Below are 25364 nucleotides of genomic sequence, written 5' to 3'. Positions count from 1 at the left end.
TAAGGTAGAATGCTGTAAATGCATCTGTTACTGTGCTGCTGCATCTCTTATCATAGTAATGAAAATAGAGTTTCATTTGATTTTAGCTCTGTAGGCAACTGAAAATTGTCTTATTTGGCACTTAAGTATAGCTTTTCTCTCTTAAGGATTCTGCAGCAATTAAGATTGGCTATTAACACAGCACTCAAATTCTGCTATTTCTCTGGATAATGCACATCTGTTGTTGGATTGTGTTCCTGCAACACTATGCAAAGATGACAAAATGCAGTATTTCACAAATGACTGAAATAAGTTTGAGGGGAAGGAAGATTTCTGTGGAGTTTGCCCTTTTTACCAAAGTTTTGTGGCCATGGTTTTGCAAAAAAGAAAACAATAAACTCTGAACACAGTTTTGTCTCCTGTGAAACATGGCATATGTTTCTGATGCAGGACTGTCATAAACTGTCTCTCTACCTACACCAGTACTGGAACCACAAGGCATAGCTCAGAGAGGCGAATCCTGGTTATATCTAGAACAGATAAGGAAAGCAACTGGTTTAGGAAGGTGGAGCTTACTGTTTATGGACATAGACTGCAGGTCTTTTTAGTGCTACCCCATATTTTTCCCCACATCCCCATACTGATTCTGTCACTGGGGAGAGAATATGAATTTTGGATTCTAGCAGCACTACAGTTTTCCTTGGGAATCTCTTACATTGGTGCTTCCTTGACTTACGAGACCTGCTGAGACCATAGTTGTGGTGAAATAACTTCAGGCTGTGACAGAATAAATAATGACAGTGAAATTTGTCCCTACATAATAGGGTTTGAACTAACAGAGTTCTGTTTTGACTACTACAATGTCCTTTCTGTATTCCAAGGCTAACACTTGTGTAGCTAGTGTTGAACTTTTTTTTTGCATTACTGTAGCTTGGCTTGGGTTTTCCCTATATTAAACATCCTGTGCAGATTCTGTTCTCTCACCAGTTCCCAGCTCCCAGGCTCCAGTCTGTGTGAAGCAGTGGATTTCTGCTGTCTTCCCTGCCAGTTAATCATGTAACGCCCACCTCAAGTAGCTGTTACGGCTGGCAGTTCTCTCGACATGCAAAATTCATCATTTGCTTTACAAATTTTGTTAAACCTTCTCCTGCATCCCTGATACATCTCTATTCTATCTGCTCCTATTTGAGCTACCACTGCTTTTGTGGTAGCGAGCCTGACAACAACTCATAAGCTAAGCTGTTTCATTACTGCGGGAGATTTCTTTGCAGCTTCTTCAGTCTTCACTAACCTTTTCCACTTCTTAGTTAACTCTTAGAATTTTTTCCCACATTGCCTCTGAGAACAGCTTGCTTCTCCCTTACAAGTTAATGTCACTTTAGTACTATTACTTGTTTATTCTCTGAAGTATAGGGGACAAATATACTGTGTTATGCCATTTTCTTTTCTGTTACACCATTTACCAGTTGGATGGAAGCATGCTGGTGCTTCCAGAACAAATGAAGATACAATCTATTGCTTGAGGGTTTAGGAAGGATGATTCATAAAGGACTAATTTATTTTAGCCTGTTGTACTTTTCTTTCAGGAACAGACCTCCTAAATGCTAATATATTGTTTGTTTTGCTCAGTCAAGCACATTTCCTACTTTTTCACTGATTTGTCACAATCCTCCCACCATCCTTTCCTTCTCATGACCATCATCCTGCTCATTTCTCCTTCTTTTTTTTTTCCTTAGGAATATTACACTGTTGCACTACTTAATTATGATCTTTGAAAAGAATTATCCAGATATCCTAGATATTCAGTCCGAATTGCAGCATCTTCCAGAAGCAGCAAAAGTCAAGTAAGTCCAGTGCTATTGCTTGTTCCCAGAGCTGGAGTTCCCAGTGATTTCTGTTAGCTTAATTATCATAATTTTTTCATTTCTGTCTTCTAAACTCAAGGCCAGCCTTACATTTGTCTTTGTTGTAGATAACTAAATTGATAGCTTCACTCAGATATGCCTATATCTACTTTGTTTCTGAATCACACATTGTAACTAGACTGGCTGTTGTTTGTAATTCACTTACCATATTCTATAGTTATTCATCTAAGTCATGCTATTTTTTCTGAGTAATTGCAGGTTTGTTTCCAAAGCAGAGTCAATTAGGCACAGAGGCTACAGTAAGCCTTTTTCGGGAAAATTGTTGCACAAATCAGTCTCGCACAGAAATGCGGAAAGCATCATAGTTTCTGCAAAAATTTCAATGATTTTTTCTCCATTTCTGGAGGAATTTGTGAAAAATGAATACAGAAGCCATCCCCCAAAATACTAGCATTTTTTTTCTTTCCAAAGCACTGCTCAAAAAATGCCTTTGCATATTATTTGCCCAGCCATGATTCTTTGTATAAGGAACTAGTCCAACTAATGAAAGATAAGTGAAAAACAAATGTATTTTCACACTTAAAAGTATTTTTTAAAGCTTAAGTGGTGTTTTTGAGATGCAAGCTGTGACTCACCAAATACTTGAAAGGGATGCAGGCTGACTCACAAATAGGTACTAACTGGTTATCGGGAAATAAAAGTCTTTTTATTTGCTTACAAGTCCTAGACAAAAGAAACTCCTGTTTGTATGTGATGAGCAGAAATTCAGTGTATTGCTTGTGTCTAGGGAAGGATTTATTAATGTTAACAGTACAGTTATATTCTCAGTTACAGTGTAAACTGGCCCAGACTACCATATGGTAGAAGTGCAGATGGAAAAAACAATGTTTGGACTGTGAGTAAGACAAAAATCACATGTAAATGTACTGCTAATGGTATTTAGTAGTTATATGGTTCAAGAATCATATGTAGTGATAATCTGAGACTCCAGTAATGTGTGTTCTAAAGCTGGGATCCTTGGTTACTCTTGGTGTCAGCCGACTGCTGCAAGCTGGCCATGTGGTGTGCGCTCCTTGTTGAAGGGTCAGGCCCAGCTCATAGGGCGGATATTCTGAGGGCAACCCCTCTCTTCTACCCAGGAAAATCCCAGTCTTTAGTATGACCACAGGCAAACAGGGTCTGCCTCATCTTACATCTCATACAAAAAGCAGCACAGAGCACTAGCAGACCCTCTTCCCCTCATTTCTAATCATCTGGCGTGGCTGGTGCCAGAGGCCGGATACCAGACTTGATGGGCCTGTTCTGCTGCACAGTTCCTGTATCCCTGTGTAACACTGCTCTTTTTGTTTTATCTGCTCTGTGTTTGTGTCCTGTGCAGCCTGGTAGAGCTGGAGAAGGAAGTCAACAACATAAAGACTGGATTGAAAGCTGTTGAAGCTGTAAGTATCTGAAGGTTTCCAAAGCGCCATACTTAAAATATCTCTCTCAGAATCAGGGGCGCTATATATTTTATGATAAGAGAAAGTGGGTTTTCTTTTTTCATTCCTTCCCATTCCGTTCCAGAATGCATTAACCAAGGAAAAATAAATAAAAGCTTCTCATGTGGAGCTACTGCTGATGATCTTAGCAGAGTTAAGCCTGATGAAAAGCTTGTTTGATCTCTGCCTGGAAGGTAAAAGGACAGTTTGACAAATGGCACGGACTGAAAGAAGAAATAAAATTCTTGCTCTTTCTTTACTGGGGGATGGATGGCTGATGAGCAAGTGTTTCACATGGCCCTTGAAGTAGTAGTAAGCAGGTAGTGCACTGTTACATGCAATCCTAACCTCTATCCTGAGCACTCCTTGAGAAGGCAAAGACAGAGATTAGTTTAAGGTGAAACAGCTGAGTTGGCAAGCAAAGCAACAATGGCAGGGTTTTTTCCTGCTATTACTGAAAGCCAGTTGGAAATTGCACTGGGTGGTTTCTGTGCAAGGATTACCTATCTACAAGGAACTAACACAGAACCCTCCTGTCCTCCTCATTCACCATGAGACAGACAGTAATGAGTTTATTTTCCTTCCTTTGTTTTACCTCTGTGTGTAGAGGAAGAGATCTTTGTCCTGTCAGCAGCCTCCAGGCTGTCTGGTTGTTACCAGCAGTTCATCATGTAACTAGTCAGAGATCCTCCCATAAAAAAAAAACCACCCCAAACACCAAAAAACAAACAAACAAACCCCCCCAACAAAACAAAACAAAACAAACCCCAACTTTCCCAACCTTATTTCTGGATTGTTGGGGTAAGGGAGAATGAAGCAGTGGAAAGAAATACTGCTGCATACATGGGGTACAGTGTTTTGGAATTAAGGGTACCTGTAAAGGCAAGGCTGACGTGGATTTCATGACATAAACAGGGGCCCAGTTTTTGGCTGGGACAGACAGTTCACTCCATTGAAATGCGAGTAGCTAATTCTGTTTTGCTTTCTCAAAAGGATTATTTGTCCTTTTGCCTTTACAGCCATTTTTTCTTCTCTGTGCCATACGTGGGTTCCATGGGCAACCTCTCCTTCCCATACAATCATCATCTTCCAGCCTCAGCCTTCTCCCTGCCATGGTATTTTTCATCTGAGGCTGCCAGCACCTCCCAGTCTGCTTGCTCAATTTGTGGTTTTCTAGTGTGTAAAAAGCAGCACTATAGCAACAATAGAAGATCACTGTCAGGTGGAAGGGGGAGGAGGGGAAGGTGCGATTCTTGATTCCATTCCAGTGTGTTCTCACCACAGCCTTGGCTCCAGTGACTGGTGTTTCTTCAAGACCCCTTAAGAATAGAAAGTTAAAAATAGTTTCCCAGTCAGATGTTCTTAAAGGTACTACTTACAATCCGCCTTCCTAGACTTGCAGCTAGCTTCTTTGTAAAAATAAGACATATTCACTTTTGAGACATTCATGCAGCTGTTGCCTTTGTGTAGGACACTCCCAGAAGGACAGCAAAGTAGTGGAAGGAAATTCTGTCAGCACAGCCCTTCTCTCACACAGCAAGAAGATCATAACCACTGCCTGAGAAACCACTGCCATGGTTGAATCATTTCATCCCTCTAGAGAACCAGCAGCCCAGCCCACCAGGGGCAGTTCTGGCCTCTGTTGTTGTGCTATTATGATTAGTAGAGACCATTTCTTAGAAGATACAGAGGAGTTCTGTTATTCTGTGGCATTGCTCTCTGGCTGATTACATAGTCATGCTGGTTTATTGTGTGGATTTTAGGTTTTTTGTGCATTTTGGGAGAATTATTCTGCAGGGAAGAACTACATTTGAAATTGAAGAGCAGACCTCCTAATCTTAATTTTACTTTGAAAAACATTGCTCTCCAGTAACAGTCTCAAATGTTGTAGCTTTCAACAGGGAGTAAAATGACAGAACTGTTATACTCACCTGCCTGAGGAGGGGGGGAGGAGAGGGTAGAGCAACTTTCAGCTAAAATTAGCCTAAAAATTAGAATGGTAGAGAGTGGCTGAAAAAAATATGCATAGTTCTTCGAAGCATATTCTTGTACTTGTAAGGTCCAATTCAAAGTGATTGTAACATAGAAACTATTCTATGTTACTAAACTATGTTACTGCAAAGTGTTGCACTGCACAGTACTCCCAGGACCATCCCTTGTGATGTGGTAGGAAAACCAGTGGAGAAGAGATGTAATATAAAGCACAGGAAGTAGCACTTCTTTAAAGTGGACTTCCTCTGGCCACATGCTCATTGCTTTTCCTGCCCCTTTTCTGCCTTGTGGTCTTTTCTTCTAGTGGTTACATTCACTTTCCAACTCCCATCAGACCAGAACATATATCATGTCTGATTTTAGATTGTCGATGGCCAAAGTAATTCTTGGCATTCAGCAGCACCACGTGGAGCAAATCCGAAGATGTTTCTCAGCATAGATGCTTATAAAGCTACCCATTTGGCTTGGTGAACTACTATTTTGACGACCAGTAACAGAGAGCACCCAACATGCATGCAAGCTGAGTTGCAGCCAGCACAAAAATATTTTTTTCCAAAGGGAACAGAGGGTCAGACCGTAACTTGACCTGCTGTTTCATGCTGCTTTCCCTACAGAGAAAGTAATGCTTTATCATTCCCAGTGATTATTCAGCTGAGAATAAAGATGAGGCCCAGATTATGATTTCATTGTCCCCATGAGACTGTCAACAGCACAAAAGCCAAGCACAGGCATGGGAGATTGCCAGTCTCACTATAACTTAGGTTTGAGGAGCTCTGTAGCTCTCTCCGTGCTTTAAGCACAGTGAATAGAGTAAGGGAAGAGGTAGCTATGGGTGATCTTGGCTTAAAACTAAAAAACTTGAGCCAGAAAGAAAGAATCTTACAATTTTTTTTTCTTTCTGTAGGTAGCAAACAAATAGAACTTAGTTTCCTATGGTTTTATGTCTTCTTTTTCTTTTACTGTAACTCTTTGTATTGCAATAGCTTCCGTTTATAACTCTGTGAATTTTATGACGTTCAAGTTAATGTTTATTGGTTAGCAGGGTGCTAGCAAATGTTGCACATGACATCTGTCTGCTTGTCCTTCAGTAGGAGAACCAATTTTTGCTGTTTATCTAGTGCTTTTCAGAGAAATGAAGGGGAGATCTAGAGCACATTTCCCCAAGTATACAGCATATTGTGTCACCATGGGAAGAGAGGATGGAGGGAAGCTCACTATTAAAAATTCCAAATTTGCTTGCTACACAGAGTTTTTTGTTATTTGTCATTTGGGGTGGCAAAAAAATGCAGCACTTCATGTACTTGATACTTAAATTAAAAAGTTGCTTTAAAAACTCAACATGTTGATGGCTTTCTTGAGAGTGGTTGTTGTTTAAGGATAAACAGAACTGTAACTAAGACCTTCCTTCCTCCCATCTTGACCGCCCCTCTCACATGTAATAGGCAAAGCCTTTGACTTAGTGAGAAAGTGGTTTCTGAGTTACAGCTCTGGATGAATGTGTGTGGAGTGGGAGCAGACATGCTCTGATGCTCTGCAGTGAGTGAAATAGATGGGCTTGCCTGCTCCCTTCCTTGTCAGCGAGGAATCTTTAATGCTTGCCTGTCTACATCTCTTGTTTCTCTTTCAGGAACTGGATTATCAGAAGAGACGCATGCGGGAATCAGGGGACAGGTTTGTTCCCGTCATGAGTGATTTCATCACTGTGGCCAGTTTCAGCTTCTCAGAGTTAGAAGACCTTCTCAATGAGGCTAGAGACAAGGTAAGTGTGCTGGTTTTAAAGGTAAACCGGCAGGGGAAATGAACCCAACTCAAAAGAGAGATTATAAGTGAGAATAACAATTTAATAAAATAATACAATAAGTACGATTATACAGACAAACAATTGGTTTTAACCCACAAAACCCAGATGTATAACCCAGCACCCTGGGGCATGAACAGAGTGGTGTTCGTTGGGCCCCCTGAGTCCAAAGTAAAAGGAGAGGGGAAAACCTGTTGGTGAGAGTGCTGTTGCAGTCTGGTCAAGAGTGATGATTGCAGTCCAGTCAAGGGTGGTGTTTGCAGTCTGGTTGAAAAGTGGTGGTTGCAGTCCAGTTGAGAGTGGTGGTCTGCAGTCTGGTTGAGAGTGGTGGTCTGCAGTCTTCCTCTGGATCCCACGAGTGGTTAAAAAAGTCCCAAGACTCCAAGATCATATATCCTCCAGTTCAGGCAGGAATGCCCAGTACCTCCCTCAGGGTGGGGAGTTCCACAATGAGTGTGAGGACAGAGGGCACCCTCCTATCTCTCAGGTCTCTTAACACCTAGTTTATAGCCTGAGGAGTCAGGCTGATCTGGGCAGAGGGTGTAAATGATCTATTGACAACAGTTTCTGGGAAATGGCATGGAAGGTTATAGAATACAGTTTTGGGTTACACCCATACAGTGATGAACTGGTCCCAGCTGTTCTAACTAGGACAGTAAGATACTCTGGGTAGTTTGGTGTCCTGGTTTCAGCTGGGATAGACCTAATTTTCTTCTTTGTATCTGGTTCAGTGCTGTAGCTGATATACCTGATCTTTTCCACTTATGCATCTCTGTTATTGGATGCATTTCAGTACAAGGATAGAAATCCCAAACACGCATGGTTTGTCTGACATTCTTGGACCCATCTTACACAGCCACCATCGTGTGTGTGTGTTACTCTTCAGGTAGTGCTGTGATCATTTTGTACTTTTACTGCCTCCATCTCCATTACCAGAATTGTACAGCTAAAGAGATGCTTGTTCTTTGCTGATGGCTGGAGTCTGGCACTAATCGCTCTGTCTTTCAGCTAAATGAGGAAGAATTTATATGAAAAGATCATAGGCATATGAAAATGTTTAGAGAAGAGCAAGTTCTAAAGTAAACGATATGTAATGGCAAATCTGCCCGTGTTGGCTGGCATGTTAGAAGTGCTTGGCTCTATAAAGCAAATGTGTTATTTCTTTTGGATTGAATTGTTTCCACTCTGGTGTCAGTCCTTGTAGCATTAAGGGACCTGCTGCATTATTAATGAAAGCTGTGCCATTGGATCAGTAGGCCTTAGATTTTGACAATATAGGCTGAGGATCTGAACAGTAAGATTCCTCACTCATGTATCTCTGCAGTAGTGTCATTCTGTGATTCAAAAGCATTTCCTTGCTGTGGAGATAAAGTTGGTAATAGTGACTGGCAGCTGCAAACACTGGGAGCTACTGACTGTCAGCAAGGGCTGCCCTGGCAAATGCCAGTGGGGCAGTAGGTATTGGGACACTCGGGAGGCAAAGCTGGGCAGTCTAACACTACTAATGTTGTAAAGAATTTCTGTAGAGCATAATGTGACTAATTTTTTCATAGAACCATAGAATGGTTTGCGTTGAAAGGGACCTGAAAGATTATCTAGTTCCAACCCTCCGACACGAGCCATGGGCAAGGACATCTTCTGCTAGACCAGATTGCTCAGACCAGAATGGCCTTGATCACATCCATTTTCATTGTTGTCATGTTGCTTGAGAAGATTCAAACTACTTCAAGTATAATAATGTTCACACCACACTAGTTTTATAATTAAAAAAATATATTTTACATTCCATGGCCCCACTAAATTTACTGAGAAAAGCTCAGTTTCCTGTGGTTTGGGGGCTTCTGTATTATGACTGGATAAATTTTGCAATTTCATTATACTTAGGCACACATTTCTGGAAGGATATTCACTATGTCAGTGGCTTAGATTGCACACTTTTTGTTTGGTGTTATAGATGGTGGTGTTCCTTTTTGGCACACTAGGACAAAAGCCCAGTGTAGATTCTTTACAGGTTCAGTTGGGGGTTAAAAACCAGCAAGTGGTACATGTCCAGCACAGCAATGCAACTTTTCCTGATCAGGCACTTGCAGGAAAAATGCCATTCTTATGCTTTAAAAATAACCAGAGAAACTCCCTACAGACGGACCAATATGTCTGGAAGTTGTTGCACGCTTTTTTAGACATAGCCAATGTAAAGCACTTGACATAAAGAGATGTTTTATTTTAATGACTATAACATGCTTAGGAAACGTTACTCTACCTTCTCCTCACACACCCTTACTATGTTTGAACACACGCCATTCCAGCTTTTGCTCAACCTATGCTTTGGTTCTTCCACTGGCAAAAAGCTGCTTTTGGACTTCTATAAGGGAACTGTCTGTCCTTACCGATGTTGAGCTATTTCTCATGTTTGCTTCATATTATTTTGGCCCTCTCTTCTTCCTCTTTTTCCTCTTTTTTCTTAAAAAAAAAAAAAAAAAAAAAGGAAAAAGAAAGCTGGAAATTTTCAACAAACCAGATGTGCTTTGCAAAGCCTATAACATCTTCCAACCTCAATGGGCTCTCTGTGCTTGTTGAATCACAAGCCTTTTTCTTACCATGGAAACCTACTAGCCAATTAAAGGAAGAGAGGGACCAAGACATCTGATTATCCTATTCTTTTTTGATTTTGCAGAGCAAATTTAGGGGAAAAAAAAAAAGCAGTGGGACAGGGTGGACTTTGAAAAATATCCAAATGAGTCTAGGAAGAACTGGTCTGATTCACAGATTTATTATTAATAATGAAGCCCTAGTTTTCACAGCTGGAATTGGATATCCTTCTAAATATAGATGTGGCTAATTGATTACCCTGAGTTAATCAGAGCCATGTTTCCTCAGCTGGGATTTAAAACACTGTAAGTTATCTTTTCAAACTTAGGAAGTTTTTTGTTTTTTTTAAACTTCTTCAGTATTAGCAGAAGTAATTTCTTCAGTTATGGAAACAATCCATTACCAAGGTGTGTTGCTGACCTTCTTGGCAGATGATATTTTTCAGAATCCCATGCAGTACTTTTTCTGGCCTTTTTGCTTAAACAGAACAATTCATGGTCAGTGGCCATGGAGAGGAAGTGATATTTTAAATTTAAAGGGCCAGGTTGTCAGACTCAGGCATCCCTGTTTGCAGGGGAAGCCTTGTAACTGTACGTATCTTCATGCGGTAAACAGATGGCTTGGTTAAGAACTGATTGAAAACTTAGACCAACTCTTTAAACAGGCTCCCTAGCACAGCTGGTTCTTGTTCTTTTTGTGTTTTTCTCGCTTTCAATACTCCTTTATAAGGGAGTATATACATTAGATCAAGGGATAATGCTTTCTGCCATTTCCCATAAACTTTAAGGTGGGGGCAGGAGAAAGTGAAACTGCCCTTGAATCCTTCGCCAGTTTTTACATATTTGAACAGACAAAAAATTGACTTTTTTACATAAGAAAGATGAGGTTGAATATTGTTTGTGAAAATTTTTTCTCTGTTTCCTTTGGAGAAGCAATGAGAATCCCCACGCAGAGGCACAGTAACCTCCCATGGTATGAATTTTATTTTCCTACTTGAAAAAGGTGACATTTGCCCTATATGAAGCTTTACTATGTACTTAAGTATTGACAGTATGAACTTAGATCACTAGACCGTGTCATAGCTGTTCTACTTTGTGCTTGGTTTATAACAAACCTGTTTTTAAACATTTTGGATCGTCTTAGGAGAACAAAGTCTGCTTAGTCAGATATTGCCATTCCTGTGCTGAATGTTAAACTTAAGCCTCTCTATAGAGGCACAGCAGAGGCCACTGCTGGGGCAAGGCTGATGAGGTAGGTAGAAAAAGTGTCCATTTCCAGTCTTTCTGATGACAGTTCCTCTCAAACAAGTGTTTATCATGATAAAGAAAGGCATTCAGGATCTACACATACATTTAATAAGCTTAGCAGCTATAGAAACTGTTTTGAGGAACAGCAAGGCATTGAAAACAAAAATCTATTTAAGAAAATAGCAGAACACTCTGAAGCACAGAGCCAAGTGCCAGTTACAGGCTGCGCACTTCAGTTGCGCATTTTGGGGACTGGTATTTTCTGTCAGCCACTGAGGGTGATGAATAAGGAATGGGTTAGGACAGAGTCTGAGGAAGTCAAGATGAGATGTGTTACAAAAGGCACTGCAGCCTGCTGTCAGAAACAGCCATTTGGTAAATAAATCACATAACTGTTGTACAGTAACTTAGAACTTCAGATGCTGCAGTGCAGGTCAGCATCTAACATATGAGAAATGTTTAGAGCACCTATATCTCAATTTTGTGGCTGCCAGAGTCCTGCTGAACTCCTGGGAGAATCCTTTGAGATCATTTAAGCACAAGCAGAGCTGGGCCCAGCCCTGCCTGAAATTGGCATTAACTGATCTGAATCTGTCCCATAAAGAGAACAGACATTTATTTGAACTGCCTGAGTACAGAAATGGTGTCTTCATAACAACAAACTCAAGATTACTTCTCTGTGAAAGACAGTTCATGTTGCATGGCTACATGGTATAATTCATTCATGCATTGGCTCCTTCTGCAACAGCAGACAGCACAGACAGCAGGAAATTTTTATCATGGCTGTTTTTCCTCCTCCTCATAGAGCCCCATTCCTACCATTTCCAGAGCTCTTCTGCCACTGTTTAACATTTCATTGGCAAGCACAGCAGAGTTCGTATGTGCTGCTGTCCCACTTTCCCTCTCCTTGCTAAAATGGTTTTTTAAAATAAACAACTGTCTAAACTATTTGCTTTGGCAAGAGGATAAATTCAGTGGAAAGTTTGGCAGAGGAAGCAGAGCTGGCACTGAGCTCGTGGACCTGTTATATCATGGAGCTTGGGGGCCCTTATGGTGTGGAAATGAACTTTTTAATGAAAAAAAAGATATACCATCCTGTTTTACAGTGGAAAACCTGCTGAAACACAGTTTTCCATCTTGCTTTTGCCCATCTCATCTGTCCCCAAATGACTTCGGGAGTAAGCAAATTTCAGCCCTTGTTCCACAATATTACAGCACATCACAAAATTCTGGAAAGTGGTTTCGACACATGAAGACTTAGCTGCAGATTTCACAATTGTGCATGACAGCAGGTACTGTTTGGCAGAGAATCTGCCCATGGAGCAGTCAAGTGATTTGTACAGGGTGACACAAATCCTCTGACAGAGAGCAGAAGAGAGACCTGGCGTCCAGAGCACCTTGGTCTGTGCCACACTGCCTCTTAGACCCTAAGTGAGGCAGGCAGTGTGGTTTGAGCCACTCTGGGCAGGCAGGAGCCTGGGCTTCATAACAGCATTGGGTAGGCCATCTCCAGCAGCTCGTTGCCTCTCATCCCAACACCAGTGCTTTGAAAAAGCATATGTGCTTGCAGAACCAGAATTACAGAGAAATAGAAGTAATGAAGCCAGAGGGGTCTGTTAAACAGTGAAAAGACAGCTTGTCTCTCTTGATGCAGTGCCCTACAGATATGAACAACTGATTTTTTGCCATTTCCTATATCAGGTTAGTGGGGCAATGCTTTCTGTTCTGTAATGAATGGAGAAAGGAAGGCTCAGAAAGGAAGCTTGAGTTCCCAAGCCACATCATGGGCAGAGCTGGCAGCAGAGGCTGGATCTCCTGACTTGCCTGCCTCTGCTCAGTCAGCTTTTTCTCCAGAGGGGGTAGAGAAAGAAGGAAAATGTTTACTTCAGTGAACTGCAGATATTTCTTTTGTAGTTATTTTAGTACATCTAGCTCACAGATTTTTGGGGTTTTTTTGTCTTTCACTGCTTTACAGTAAGTGATTGTGACTTACTAAGCCCTATGTTACAGGGCACCAAAGACAGGCTGTTCTCAGACTTCTCGCTGCTGCTTAGAGACCACAACACCTTATACTCATGAGTGTCTCTGGAAGGCTCCCAGGCAGTCTTTCCAGCACAGCAACACTGTTCCCTCTCTGGTTGGCAGTGGGGAGGCAGTGGCAAAAGCTCCTCTTGCCAGTGTGACAAGAACTAGCTGGTGCTAGTAGTTGGGTGACAGGCCACGTGCAGGACATTCGCAGACAACACCACCCTCTAATGGAGACTTCCATGTGTGTAGGATCGAAGATCCCCAAGGCAAGGGCCCCCACCTTTCCAACCCCCAGATTCCTTAAGAGACTAGGAAACCCCAGTGGACATTCATGGACTCAAACCAGCCCATTTCTGTGTGCCCCTTCACTCACCTTTGCTGAGCACAAGAGGAACACAAGGGAGGGACACAATGCATTGCAAGGGGCAACAGCCATCTCCTCTGGGCTGCCCATGGACTTCAGGCTTCATGGGAGTTCGACAGGCCTTCCTTCCAGCTAGCAGCTCTAGTCACTGCTCTTAATTTGTGCCTTATTTCCAATTTTCACAGGAGTTAACAACAAATTAAGTGGAAAGAGATTCCAGGTAGCATATCCCCTGGATATGCTGAGTAATGAGCTTCAGGTGCTCTGTGTGTTCAAGCAGTAGGGGCAATGCCTGTGCTGAAGTCTTCCTCTGGCACTCTTCTGCCTCCCTGACTGATTGTCACACTGGAGCAAACAAGATAAGAAGTAGAGCACATGGAGATGCTTTATCTCCTTCTCTGGTATTTACAGCCTATATTCTCTCTTTATGAAGAGCTAGTACTGTTTCGGAGTGGGTTACTGTGAGACTCCTGCACTTTCCTATATTCAAACAGCCTATGAGTACATAATATACAGATAAAATTGCACAGAGGGATTGGGAGAGGTGTGCATACTTGTGTATGTACCTTCAGAGGCTTTCAGAGAAAAGGAGTTAAACAGAGAAGTAATCTGTTGCTGTTTCCATGTAGAGTTTCCTTCAACTTCTGCCATGTTTGGTAGCTCAAGGCAACTTGCATTTCTTCCAACACTTTTTTTTCCAGATTCTTTGGTTTTCTTTGTTTGTTTCTGGCTGAGAACACAGCCTGTTTAAAATAAAAAAGAAGCTATTGCTTCAAACTTTGTGGGCCTGGCAGGGAAAGCAGAGAAGGAGAGATGCTGAATCTCTCAGGCCGTGCCAGAAGGAAGCTGCTTTCCTTGGACATTTCTTCCCAGTTGAAAGGGAGACATTGTTTATGCTTTACCTGGTACAGGGCCAGAGGGGTTTATGAAACCTGCTTCCAAACTCATTTTGTGTTTGGGATTGGAGCGTGAACGATTCTTACTGTCTTTCATTCTGCAAGAGCACCCACATAAGGAAAGGGGGAAACTACGCTGTGTTAGTATGACCTTGAGAGAGTTTGAAGGCAGACTATAGCCTGGGAGAGTCTGGGTTTGGTTTGGTAAATGTTGAGGTTTGTAAGGATGCTCAGCTGCTCAGTGGTGGTGTGCCAAAGTGCAAGGTAGGACAGCCGTGCATCAGGACACAAATACCTTCAGGAATGTATTTCTCGTGCTGCCTGTTGCAGTACAGAGGTGTGTGAGTGAAGGCAGCTGGACGATGTTACAGCTTTTGGATGTGTGTCCTTATGTAGCACTTAGTGGCTGTGTGTGTACATGCTGTTGACAGACTGTATGTGCAGGGATTTGAGTGCATTTCAGTGAGTAACAAGGCATGCTTCTAAGTGTGAGTGTGCAAAGAAGAGAGTACAACTCCTGCAGGACTGATGCCCAAGAGCCAGGGATTGCTGTGAATTTATCCCATCAGAACTGCCCTGTGACTGAAGTCCTGCCAGTTGGCTGCCTCAAAATGTATCCTGCAGCCTCAACATTTGCCTTTTAAAATAAAAACCACTTGTGATGTATTCACTGTCTTTTAAGTCTGCCCGGGAGCCCTGGCTGCTTTCCTTGCCCCTCTCTCATGCCTTGTCTGTCTATAGTCTCCTCTCTCCCAAGCAACACCCTGACTCAGAGGACTCCAGAGAGATGGATGACATGGCAAAAGGTTTCTGAGAGGACAGACTGTAATTTTATTGTAAAAACCCCTTTAACTCAAAACATTTTAGAAGTGGATTTGAAGGGAAGGTGGAAGGGGAAAGTATGGACTAAAACTACTTGTTTCCCCACCTAGCTCACTGTTTTCCATGCCCTGGCTGTCCCATAGGTGCAGCTGAGATATGGCCAGAGGGCTGTCCTCTGAAATTAACTCTATTACCCTTAGGCACTAAACATGGAGGGGTGTTTGTATAAGTGGACAGTTAGTGCTCTCCAGCACCATTGCCCCATGACTCCCAAAGGATATCCAGGAGAGAAGATTCTTCAGGGATAGAGGCACCTGCCTTAAGGAGAAGTGCTTCTGTTGCTGGGGGTAGTTTCTGCTCCCACCACATGAATGTTCAGAGGGTATTGAATTGCATGTGTGGTTACTCATAAGCTATCCTTGCTGTCTTCACCAAACTGCCTGCCTAATTCTTGCTCTATTGTTTTCTACCCCCTTGACAGTATGCCAAGGCACTGAAGCATTTTGGAGAGGGCGAGGGCAAGATGCAGCCAGATGAATTTTTTGGCATCTTCGACACTTTCTTACAGTCATTTGGAGAGGCCAAGCAAGATCTGGAGAATATGAGGAAGAAAAAGGAAGAGGAGGAGCGCAGGGCACGCATGGAGGCTATGGTGAGGATTTGGGCACAGGAAGGTGTTTCCTTCTGTTGCCTTTTCATGTCTTGAGAAAAAGGCTGAGAGAGCCAATTTCAATGCTCATGTGCCATCACTGTCAGTATTTTATGTTCTTCTCCCAACTACCTCTCTTTGGCATAATTCTCTTTTCAAATGATGACATTTTTCCTGCTGTCTGTCTTGTCAGCTCTCAAGGACATACTGTTTGGCTCCTAAATTACCCTCTTTTGTATTCAGATACCAAATCTAGCCCAAGTAGTTCTGCCCTGGCACTTTGCAGAATGGTGTTGCCCCTGCCCCATGCCAGAGTATTCTGCTTTTGGGCTGAAAGTGAAGAAGCCAGATTTCCCTCACTCCTGCCAAGCTGGTCAGCTTCCAGTCAGAATCCATCATCCTCTGCTGTGTGCCTGTCATCTGACAATATACAGTGACACAGCAAATGCCCTGGCACCTGCTGCAGCCCACACTGGCAGTATTTCTCTCTGGCAGCCTTAATGCCTTGATTACTGGGGCTGCATCCAGCTTTGATGTGGCAAGAGAACTTTTGTGCATCATGGATTTTGCTGCTGGGAGACAGACGTGTGTTCCCCCAGGGGTTCATGTGAACCAGCCTCCCCCTCTAACCTCAGCCTCTGTGATGCCTGAGAAGTTTGGCAGTCCCCTTGCCTCCTTCCCCCCTGCCAGCCCTGTAACCCTGGCTGCCACCATGGCCCCAAGCCTTGCTGTGGGGAGTTGATGATTTAAATGTTTGCTGTGCCAAAAGCACTGGTTTGTGCCTTTCAGAAGAGGAGAGAGGTAAAACACCAGGATGCCAGCAGCCTTACTGTTGGACACAAGGATAAAACGCCAGGGCTTAGGCTCAAGTTTCCTCTCAGTCAGCCTGGAAAGTGCAGAAGCCCGCTGCTAAAGAACTAGGGTGGTTTCATAAGCTAATACACCATTAGGGAGGCTGCAGTTTGCTTATGGAAAGAGTCTTCCTGCAATGTGGAGCTAGTGGGCAGAGCAAGCAGTCTGCTTCCTGACAGTCACGACCATCCCTTGGCATTTCTACTGAGTTTGAATCTGAGCAGTGTAGAAGGGATAGCCTAGCTCCTTGGAGCTACCCTTGGGAGACCAAGGGCATCACACTGACAGGTGGACTTATCCAATGATTTGTAAAATCAGCAGTTCTGCTCTTTGTGTTTATAATCAGTTTCTCTTTCCAGAGTTGAGGCAATGTGTCTTCATCTTCCCAGCAGTGCAACATGCTGCCACCATGCAAACATGAGCTGTTTGGTGCATAGGGTTTCTATTAATAATTTGATATCTCGGACAATTTTCATTCTGCAATATATTTAGCTTGTAGCTTTCTAGGATCTTTTCTTTCTTCTTTTCCTCCTTTTGCAGGACTTCAGCCTTTCTGCATGTCAGTTTAGCTAGCTATGCCTCAAGTGCAAAGTTGTTTGTGACTGTGTTTTGTACAGACACATCCCAACTCATTTCAGACTCACTAGGTTAGGTGCAATCAGCATGGTAGGTGCTGGCACACTAAGGTCACTGCAAGCCAGGTCCCAGAAGCTGGGTAATTACCTATGCCAGCATCACCTGTAGCTGGTCATTTGGCACAGGTACTTTACTGGCACTATCCTACTGTAAAATTAGTGCAAAACAGCAGCAGCACAGATAGATCCCATGCATCCTCTTTGCTGCAGGGTGATAGTGCTTTGGGAGGTAGACACACGGTGCTACTCATTCCTCATCTCTCCTACCTTCTGCAGAAGGGAAGTCCCACATTGTTTCCTGTTGCTCTTGGCACCAGGTGATGGCCTTATAAATAAGCTCCTGCTTTTTTTTTCCCTAATCTGTGCTGATGCATTTTAGCTGCTTCTTGGCAGTGTACCTAGTGATCTGGCATCTTGGTTAGCTGATCCTAAAGCTCTGTGTCTTTCTCCACAGCTAAAAGAGCAGAGGGAAAAAGAAAGGCGACAAAAGAAAGCAAAAGCTGGAAGCATCTCTGAAGAGAGTGGGGAGTTTGATGACCTGGTATCAGCATTAAGGTCGGGTGAAGTCTTTGACAAAGACTTATCCAAGCTCAAGCGTAACCGCAAGCGTTCGGGCAACCAAGGCTTAGAGACAAGCCGGGAGCGGGTGGTGACAAAACTAAATTATTAACTACAAGAAGAAGAAAAATAATCAACCAAAAGAAAGTGATGAAGAAGTGCAAAAGAAGGAAGATGAATGTGTGTGATGGCGCCTGGCTGACAGCTGCCCCAAAGGATTTCTTTGGACTGTGGCTAGAGTCGTTACCTTTCCATGATCAGCTTTCCTCTCATCCCTCTTCTGTGCTCCTAATTTGAACCATTATAAAAGTGCCTCTGTGGAGCCAGCAGGGCCTGTGACTGGGCCATGCAGAGCTGACAGATTTGCTTCTAGGAGTTTGTTGTGTCATCAAAGGCCTCATGGTGATGACAGAAAGTACTTAGGCCTTGCAGAGGGCCTAACAGCTGGAACAAGATAATTCTCTGTGTGCCAAAGTAAAAAATAGTCACGATCTTCATCTTGCTGATAACAAGGAAGACTAATTTCAGAGCAGCTCTGTAAACACCTGTCACTTCTTCAGGATCTAGACTGGCCTTCAGGGGTTTGTTGAGATGTGGTTCTTGAAGTTTACAATTCCCTTCTAGAATTGGATTTTATAAGCCATTGATTAGCACCTGAAAAATTCTTCTGACCTCATGTCCTGCATAGTATTTTTGTGTGGCCTACACTGTCCAAAGTGATGCTTAGAAGGAAGTCTTCAGATTCTGGAACAAATGGAAATTCAAGAATCAGGATCAACTTGCGAAAGTCTTTTGAATTCTGCTTTTCTAGAAGGAGTTTTCTGGAATTTCTTGGTGGTTGAGTCTTGAAGCTATGAAATGCATCTTCTCAGGAAGAAGCTCTGGCTTTTCTTTAGAAAACTAAGCCACTGCCAGGCTGGGATTACAAGTAGATGACTGTGGAGCCTGTTGTCATTGCTGGAGGCTGGGAGTGAATCAGTGGAAAATTTCTTACCTGTTTGTGCAAGATTTCTTAGTGCAGCCCAACGGAAATCAGGAGCTCTCTTGTATCATCCGCAGGTCTCAAGCAAAAGCAAACAGGGTCACTGCCTGCAAGAAATGAGATTTGTTTTCCACTTGATGCTAGCTGTGATTGCTGTTGGCATGAACTGGTCTTTCTGTCTAACAGGCTGACCTTCACTGTACATGCCCCACTCCTACCAAGGGGAATCACTTAACTCAGTAAGATATGAGTGGTGTCAAAGATGAACCTTCGAGCCCATGGACTTTTTCATTTTGAAGAGATCACTTGGAATAAACCAAAGGAGAGTCCCATAATTACGGCTGAAAGTTTTTCCAGGGGGACCTAGAATTGTGTAATCCAAGAAGGCTTTAGAGATGGGTTAGTTCATGAGGAAAAAAATAAATTTGTAAGTAGGCTACATGTATGAAGCACAAAGCAGAAAAGCAAAGAACCCAAGAAGAGGTCTGAATTCTGTGTGTTTTCATGGCTCTAAGAAAGGGATTGGACTGTGTGGGCTATTATGGGCTTTTTTTTGTACTTCTTTTTACTTTTTTGTTTTTCATCTTGTCTTCTTTTTTATTATCTTCCCTGGAGAAGGAAAAGAGGAAAATAAAGAATGATGATGGATTCTTCCTCATAGATAGGAAGAAGGAGATTTCAGAAGAGGGACCCACCATCTACAAACTATGCATCATTAGTCAACAGTACAAAATGTCAAGGATTCCCAGGGAAGTGAAAAAAGCTCTATTTGTCACTTTAATAATTTGGTTTGATTTTTGTCTGAGTGTCACTTAACCTCAGGCTCTGCACCGAGTCTGCAGAACAGAATTTCCTCTGCAATGCACGCTGCCTGATCAGTATTATACACGACGATACTGGAGAAGCAAACTGTGTTGGTTTTCTGGACACTTCGAAACCTAAATAATTATGTAAACTATGGAAAGAAGCAAAAAATTCAGAATTGTTAAACTCTAATGTTTCATTGTTTACTGAATTTTGAGTCTCCCACCCCAGAACTTCCCTATTTACGACATTCCAGACTGCCGCGCCTCTGTATAATACTCATCGTAAAGAGCTGGTATCTTACAAGAGCTGGGTGCATTCTCCTCCCTTACCATCCCACTCCCCTTCTGGGATTAGCTATTAACAGCAATGCCTATTGCAGTGGACACAAGCACCTTGTAGAAGAAAGACTGTATTTCATAAAGGTTTTTGAAAGTTTAAGAAAAACTCTCACTTTTTTAAGCATTTTTATTTTAAATTACAAAATGGATTTTTAGAAATGTCTCTTGTAAATTATATTAACAAGCTCCTTGCTGCTCCCTGAAGTAGACTTGCTATATATCCCAGCCCTTTTGTTTGTCTTGTTTTAAAGCATGCCATGTAACCTATGCCATGTAAGCCATATGAGAGGTGGTAATATGTGCCAAATTGGTATACAGTTGAGTTTAGATTTGGATAATCCCTGAATTCCAAAGATTATGCTTTTAGGGATTAGAACATTGTAGGGTTTTTCCCCCCGTCTTTGTTCTCCCTGTGTTTAGGACTCACCCAGAAATTCAGGTGTGGTGCCAAGGTCAGCTCTGGTGCAAGATGATGTGACTATAGCTCTGTGCAAGTACAGCTGCTTGCTTACTCCCCAGGTACTTGTTTGATAAGGCAGACTGTCAGCCTGCCAGTGCTGTCAGAGAAGAAACACCTCAGGGCAAACACTTTGAATATAAATACAGCATTCCCCCCACCCTGTATTTGTCAATCCAGGCTTGTGCTGTGATTTTTGAAACTGAAGTCACTTTGCCAAGCCACAAATGTAGCAAAAGCAGAGAGAGTGATATGCCCCTCTGTCCCTTTGTGTACAGTTCGACCCTGATCTAAAGAGATCCTGTATGATGGTACGCGGCAGCGCTCCAGCAACACTGAGAGCCCAAGAAAGCTGCTATAGTTTTGCCACCTCTTTGACTCATACATAAATAATGAGAGATTGTGCAATTCCTGTAAATCAGCTGTGGGATACTTACAGGGATGGACAGAAAGCTCGAAGTCATGCCCCTGATTCATCAGCAAAACTTTCTCAGCACTCCAGTGCCCCAGACTCCTGTTTTGAATCTGTGATGGTGGCTGAAAGCTTTGTTCAGTGTGCTGGACAGTCCCCCTGGCTCTTGACTCCGTGGTGAAAGTTCATAAATAAGGTTTTGGAAAAGCTCAGTTTCACATTGAGTCAAGCACTCATTTCACAGAAGCGGTGACAAGCGGAGAGGCCCATTAATTACTGTGTGAGATGAGGCTGCCCGTGCAGAAGATAAGGAAAAATTTGGCTCTGCTGTAGGGCCTGGTGTCAGATTCTTGCTGGAGCCAAGTTTGTCTTGCTTCTCATCTCTTGCGTACTCTGAGTACATGTAATATTCTGTTCTTCAGCAACTGTGGTAGAGTTGCTGAGTGCTGAAGGATAAAGGAAAATCTGACTCTAAGCAGGTATAGCAAGCAGTCCAAGGTCTAACATCGTACTGAGAGCTGCCGAACAGCTGGGGTCTGCTGTTGTCCTTGCACCTGTGCCTAGCACCAGCATTCTAAGAGAAGCCACTCTGGTTTTGGAAGTAAGTGGAGGAGGAGATGTGAGAAAGAAGGGTATAATCAAGGGCTTGTTCTGCTTCCTGCAGAAATGCAGTCATTGCTAACTTTATGATGAAGTTCCTCACACCTAGAAGAGGAGGTACTTTTTAACTATCCAGACTTTGTCCCTAGAGGTCTAGTGCTCACTCACTCACCTCTGCATCTCTGCATTGTGGCTAACAAGGTTGCATTAGGATGATTCCAGAAAAGACTGAAGAAGACTCCCTCCCACTTGCTTTTATCTGAGTCACTCTACTCGGTTGATGGTAAGTCTCTAGAAATGCTACAAGGTAAAGTGACTTCAAGGCAGCAAGGCCCTTCCAGACTCTGCAGCACAGCTATTGTCCAGGCACTGGTTCCCTATGAAAGCAGAAGTAGGACTTGTGTTCAGGGCTAAGGGACTTCCTTACTGGGGAAACTACCTGGATATCCTTCAGAAAATTTTTGTAATGTGTTCAAAATGTCTGAGGAAGAGAAATCACAAGGGATCCTGGTGGGAGACCATGGGGCAGGTGTTTCCATAATGATCAGCCCCACTGACTGAATCTTTCCTCTTCTTTAGGAAAGCTCACACTCTGAGCTGGGTTGCATGGGAGAAGCTTGTATCAGGAATTTCCGTGAGGGGAAAAGAGATCTGTTGTACAGTAGATGATGTACATGATATATGCAGTTTCGTTTCTGGGTTGGTTGTTTTGGGTTTTGTTTGTTTGTTCGTTTGGGGGTTAAATGATTTTTTTAAAAAAGGTTTTAGGAATCTCTAAGGGGAACCTGTAAATCTGACACCTCTATTTATTTTGCCTTATTTTAGTTTGCTATGTTTGTATGTATACACTGCATTACAGCAAGGACTATTGAGACCGTGCCAGGGCATTACACCAGCTAGAGACAGCTGGCTGGGCTGCTGCACCACTGAGGCTGAGCTCAGTGAGGGGATGCACGTGAGCAGTCTTGGAGTGGGAAGGGAGGGAAGGAAAAAACCTTCTCTATTGCTTTTGTCATAATGACTGCCCCTGGTGATCCTAAACTGATGGAGGTTGGGTAATTTAGAACACTTTCTACAAAAGCTGTTTATTTTTCATCATGAATCATGGTGAGAAGACTGAGAAGAGTTAAGGTGCACAGTTGCTCGCTCAAACTTCTCCATTCCACACAAATTCTGTCCATAATGCCAGAGAAGCTTGGATAGATGGCCGAAAGTGGTTCATGCCCTGTAACCTCTCACCAGAGTTAACGTGCTGGTGAGACAAATTGGGACAGTTCTCCTTCCTCAGAGCTAATATTCCTTCCCGTCTTCATAGCCAAAGAATAAGGATTTCCTCTACTCCCCCTCTTTCCTCCTCCACTCCACCTCCCCAGATTATCCAGGGTAAAAAAAAAATCTTTCTGCGAGTTGGTTTTCTACCCGTGGAGTCTCCAGCAATCACCAGGTGTTTGGCCATTGCTCCTTGGCTTCTGCACTTGACATAGATTTCTGGTTGCCTTCTTTCCAAACTGGTAGTCTCTGTTGGCCACCCTAGTTTCTGTTATAAAGGTAGAAGGACAACCTGGGTAACACAATTTGGCCAACTGAAAAAAAAAAAAAAAACAAAACCCATATATATATATAATATGTATATATAAAAAAAGCTATCTCCTACTCTAAATAGTAGTTTGTATGAGCAGTATTCCCTGAAGTTTGCCAGATTTTGCTCACTGTGCCTGTTGAGAAGGATGCCATGACTCTAGCATGGTGTTTTGGCACCTCATTTCATCAAAGGGTCTGGATGCTTCCAAACCATTTTTCTGCTACAGATGGTAACGTAGAATAGATCCATTGCAACCAGTGAAAGATACTCTGGTTTTACACCAGCGTAATTCAAAGTAGAATCTGGATTAAAACTTTCCTTCAGGCAGTTTTGTCTATTTACAAGATGTTCTACACAGCTCATGAAAGGCTTGGTCCTTTTAGCTTCCACCTCTAGGAGCTCTAACCCAAGTGATTTACAAAACCCTCTGTGACAAGCTGTTTTTCCGCTTCGTGCTTGCCCTCAAACAGGCTCTTTAAAATTCTTCACAGTTTTTAGAATTGTAAGGGAATGTTCAGTACCTGAGTACCTGTGCTCAAGACCTCCCTTCCAAACCATCCCCACCTTCAGTTGTTCTGCTCCCCTGCAAGCCTGCTCAGCTTGAAACTCGCAGGTGTCTTTGGGAGGTGCCCCTGCCCACCCAGCTAGAAAGTACAGTGCTGCTTATTGAAGTGGGAGGTTGTGTGCTGCTGTAATGCCTTGGCATATCCTCATTCTTAGTCAGTTTAAGACTATAAGTGAATTAAATGTACAAATCCTGTAGTGTCCTTTTTATCTGTATCTTTTTATAAGAATATACTGTAATACTAAAAAAAAAAAAGCAAAAAAATTAAAGATATATTGCCCCCACTGTGTCTCTGTAAATTTCTTTTTAGTTTCAATTTCTGTGTATTTTGCTGAAAAGTCTTAAAGGTGAGTTGGAGTCTGAGTGTACTTTTTTGTTTAACTGTGGGTCTCTCTCTTTGATTAAGAGCACGCCGCTCTTTAGGTGACACAGTCACTGCAGAGCTGGTGAGAAACTTCACAAGTTGTTCTGGGGGAATAAGCAACACAGTGAAACACAAGCACATCTTCCCCACACCATGCAATGATGAAGAGCTGATAATGAAGCCACCAGGTTACCAAACCCAAGGGTCCTCTTAAAAAGACTGTGAATAAAGCTCGCTCTCATTCTTCTTTAAGAGCAACATAGGGTACATAGGAGTTCACTTAAAAAGGAAAAAGAAGAGAACCTCTCTAAGGGTTCATAATCCGTGTCTGGACATAAGTAGTCCAAGTGAGGAAGAGAGTGCAGGGTGGCAGTGCTGGCCATAAGCTCCCTTATGTAACTGAACAACATCCTGACAGCAAGAGTGTTGACTCAGAGAAAGAGTGGGCAGGAGAGGATTGCTGCAAAGGAAGGAGTTAAATAAGGCCACCTGAAAAGAAGCCAGGAAAGCCAACATGAGGAGTGTAGACTTCAGAAAAGCAGGGTGGGGGGACTGTAGGGAAGTTAGATACAGGACAGCAGGGCAAGCAAGATGCACACAAGGGCTAGAGCTAATTTGTGGCTGAATTGAGGGATGTGCTGAGGAATTCCTTGGAGCTCAGAGGCAGAACCTTGTTCTCATCATAGACGCAATGTGTGCAGCTGTTTCATTTACACATGGATCTCCTCTTTTCTGTTAACGGAAATAGGCTGCTGACAAAATTCATCCTTAAACCACAACATTTCATGCTTATCTTCAGCCCATCAAAGGGCAATGCTTTGACCGTGAGCTCCTGAGAAGTTCATGCTTCCAGTGGGAGCCTTGCTGGCTGTACAGCACATTCCTACAGCACACAGGACAAAGCCCCAGCTGTTGGTTCTGGCTCTCAGGTGGGAAAAATTGTGGAAATGAGCAAAAGTAATCAGGGGGTAATTGCTTGCACAGGCTGAGGATCAACAAGCAGCAGATGGGAGTCTGAGTGGTTTGTGGGAAAGTTCTTGTGTTTTATTTGTTAAAAGGGCTCTCAGCTTCTCTGTTTTGATCAGTTTGGTTCACACATTGGTAAACTTCTAACTCTGAGATTCTTGCTTTACAGATGCAAGGGCAAAGGCATCTAGGAATGTTTCTGTAATGTCTGCACTGTGTGAGTGGAAGAGGTAGGATGAAAATGCAGGAACCTCCCTAGATTCTCTTCCCTTGCAGCTGGCATTTGGTAGAGAGGTCAAACCATTGCTTTTCCTCTTGTTAGAGGTAAAACCCAGTGGCATTTGAATTCTGTCTGTTTTGAACAAGAGAGATATCCTGCCTGAGTTCTAACAAGAAGACTCTTCTTTAATATTTTGAGTGGGATTGAAGCACACAGTTAGGAGTTGGTGTTCTGCCCTGCAGCATGGGTCCAGCACAGAAGCCTCCTTCCATCTTCCTGGTTGACATCTTTCCCATGGACCTCCCTGTCCTTGTTATCA

The 25364-nt window shown here is 42.9% G+C and overlaps 1 protein-coding gene and 1 long non-coding RNA gene across 5 annotated transcripts in view; one reads left to right on the top strand and one right to left on the bottom strand.

The window, feature by feature from the left end:
* Window positions 1-23779, top strand: part of DAAM2 (dishevelled associated activator of morphogenesis 2) — a 202283-nt gene extending 178504 nt beyond the window's left edge. For all 4 annotated transcript variants that reach the window (XM_032681445.1, XM_032681447.1, XM_032681444.1 and 1 more), the window contains 5 exons: window positions 1716-1823; window positions 3223-3283; window positions 6942-7073; window positions 15540-15710; window positions 17649-23779. In XM_032681445.1, the coding sequence (XP_032537336.1) occupies window positions 1716-1823; window positions 3223-3283; window positions 6942-7073; window positions 15540-15710; window positions 17649-17864 (688 nt within the window). In that variant the 3' untranslated portion in view covers window positions 17865-23779. The remainder of the gene's footprint in view (window positions 1-1715; window positions 1824-3222; window positions 3284-6941; window positions 7074-15539; window positions 15711-17648) is intronic.
* On the bottom strand, window positions 10041-18525 carry LOC116783700. The gene is made up of 2 exons (XR_004355798.1): window positions 13350-18525; window positions 10041-11041 (listed from the first exon to the last, which is right to left on the bottom strand). It is a non-coding gene; the product is annotated as an uncharacterized LOC116783700 (long non-coding RNA).
* Window positions 23780-25364: the final 1585 nt, after the last annotated feature.

Source organism: Chiroxiphia lanceolata, chromosome 3 (assembly GCF_009829145.1).
Source record: "Chiroxiphia lanceolata isolate bChiLan1 chromosome 3, bChiLan1.pri, whole genome shotgun sequence".
In the NCBI taxonomy this organism is placed as follows: Eukaryota; Metazoa; Chordata; class Aves; order Passeriformes; family Pipridae; genus Chiroxiphia; species Chiroxiphia lanceolata.
This window is presented reverse-complemented; position numbering and strand designations above follow the sequence as displayed.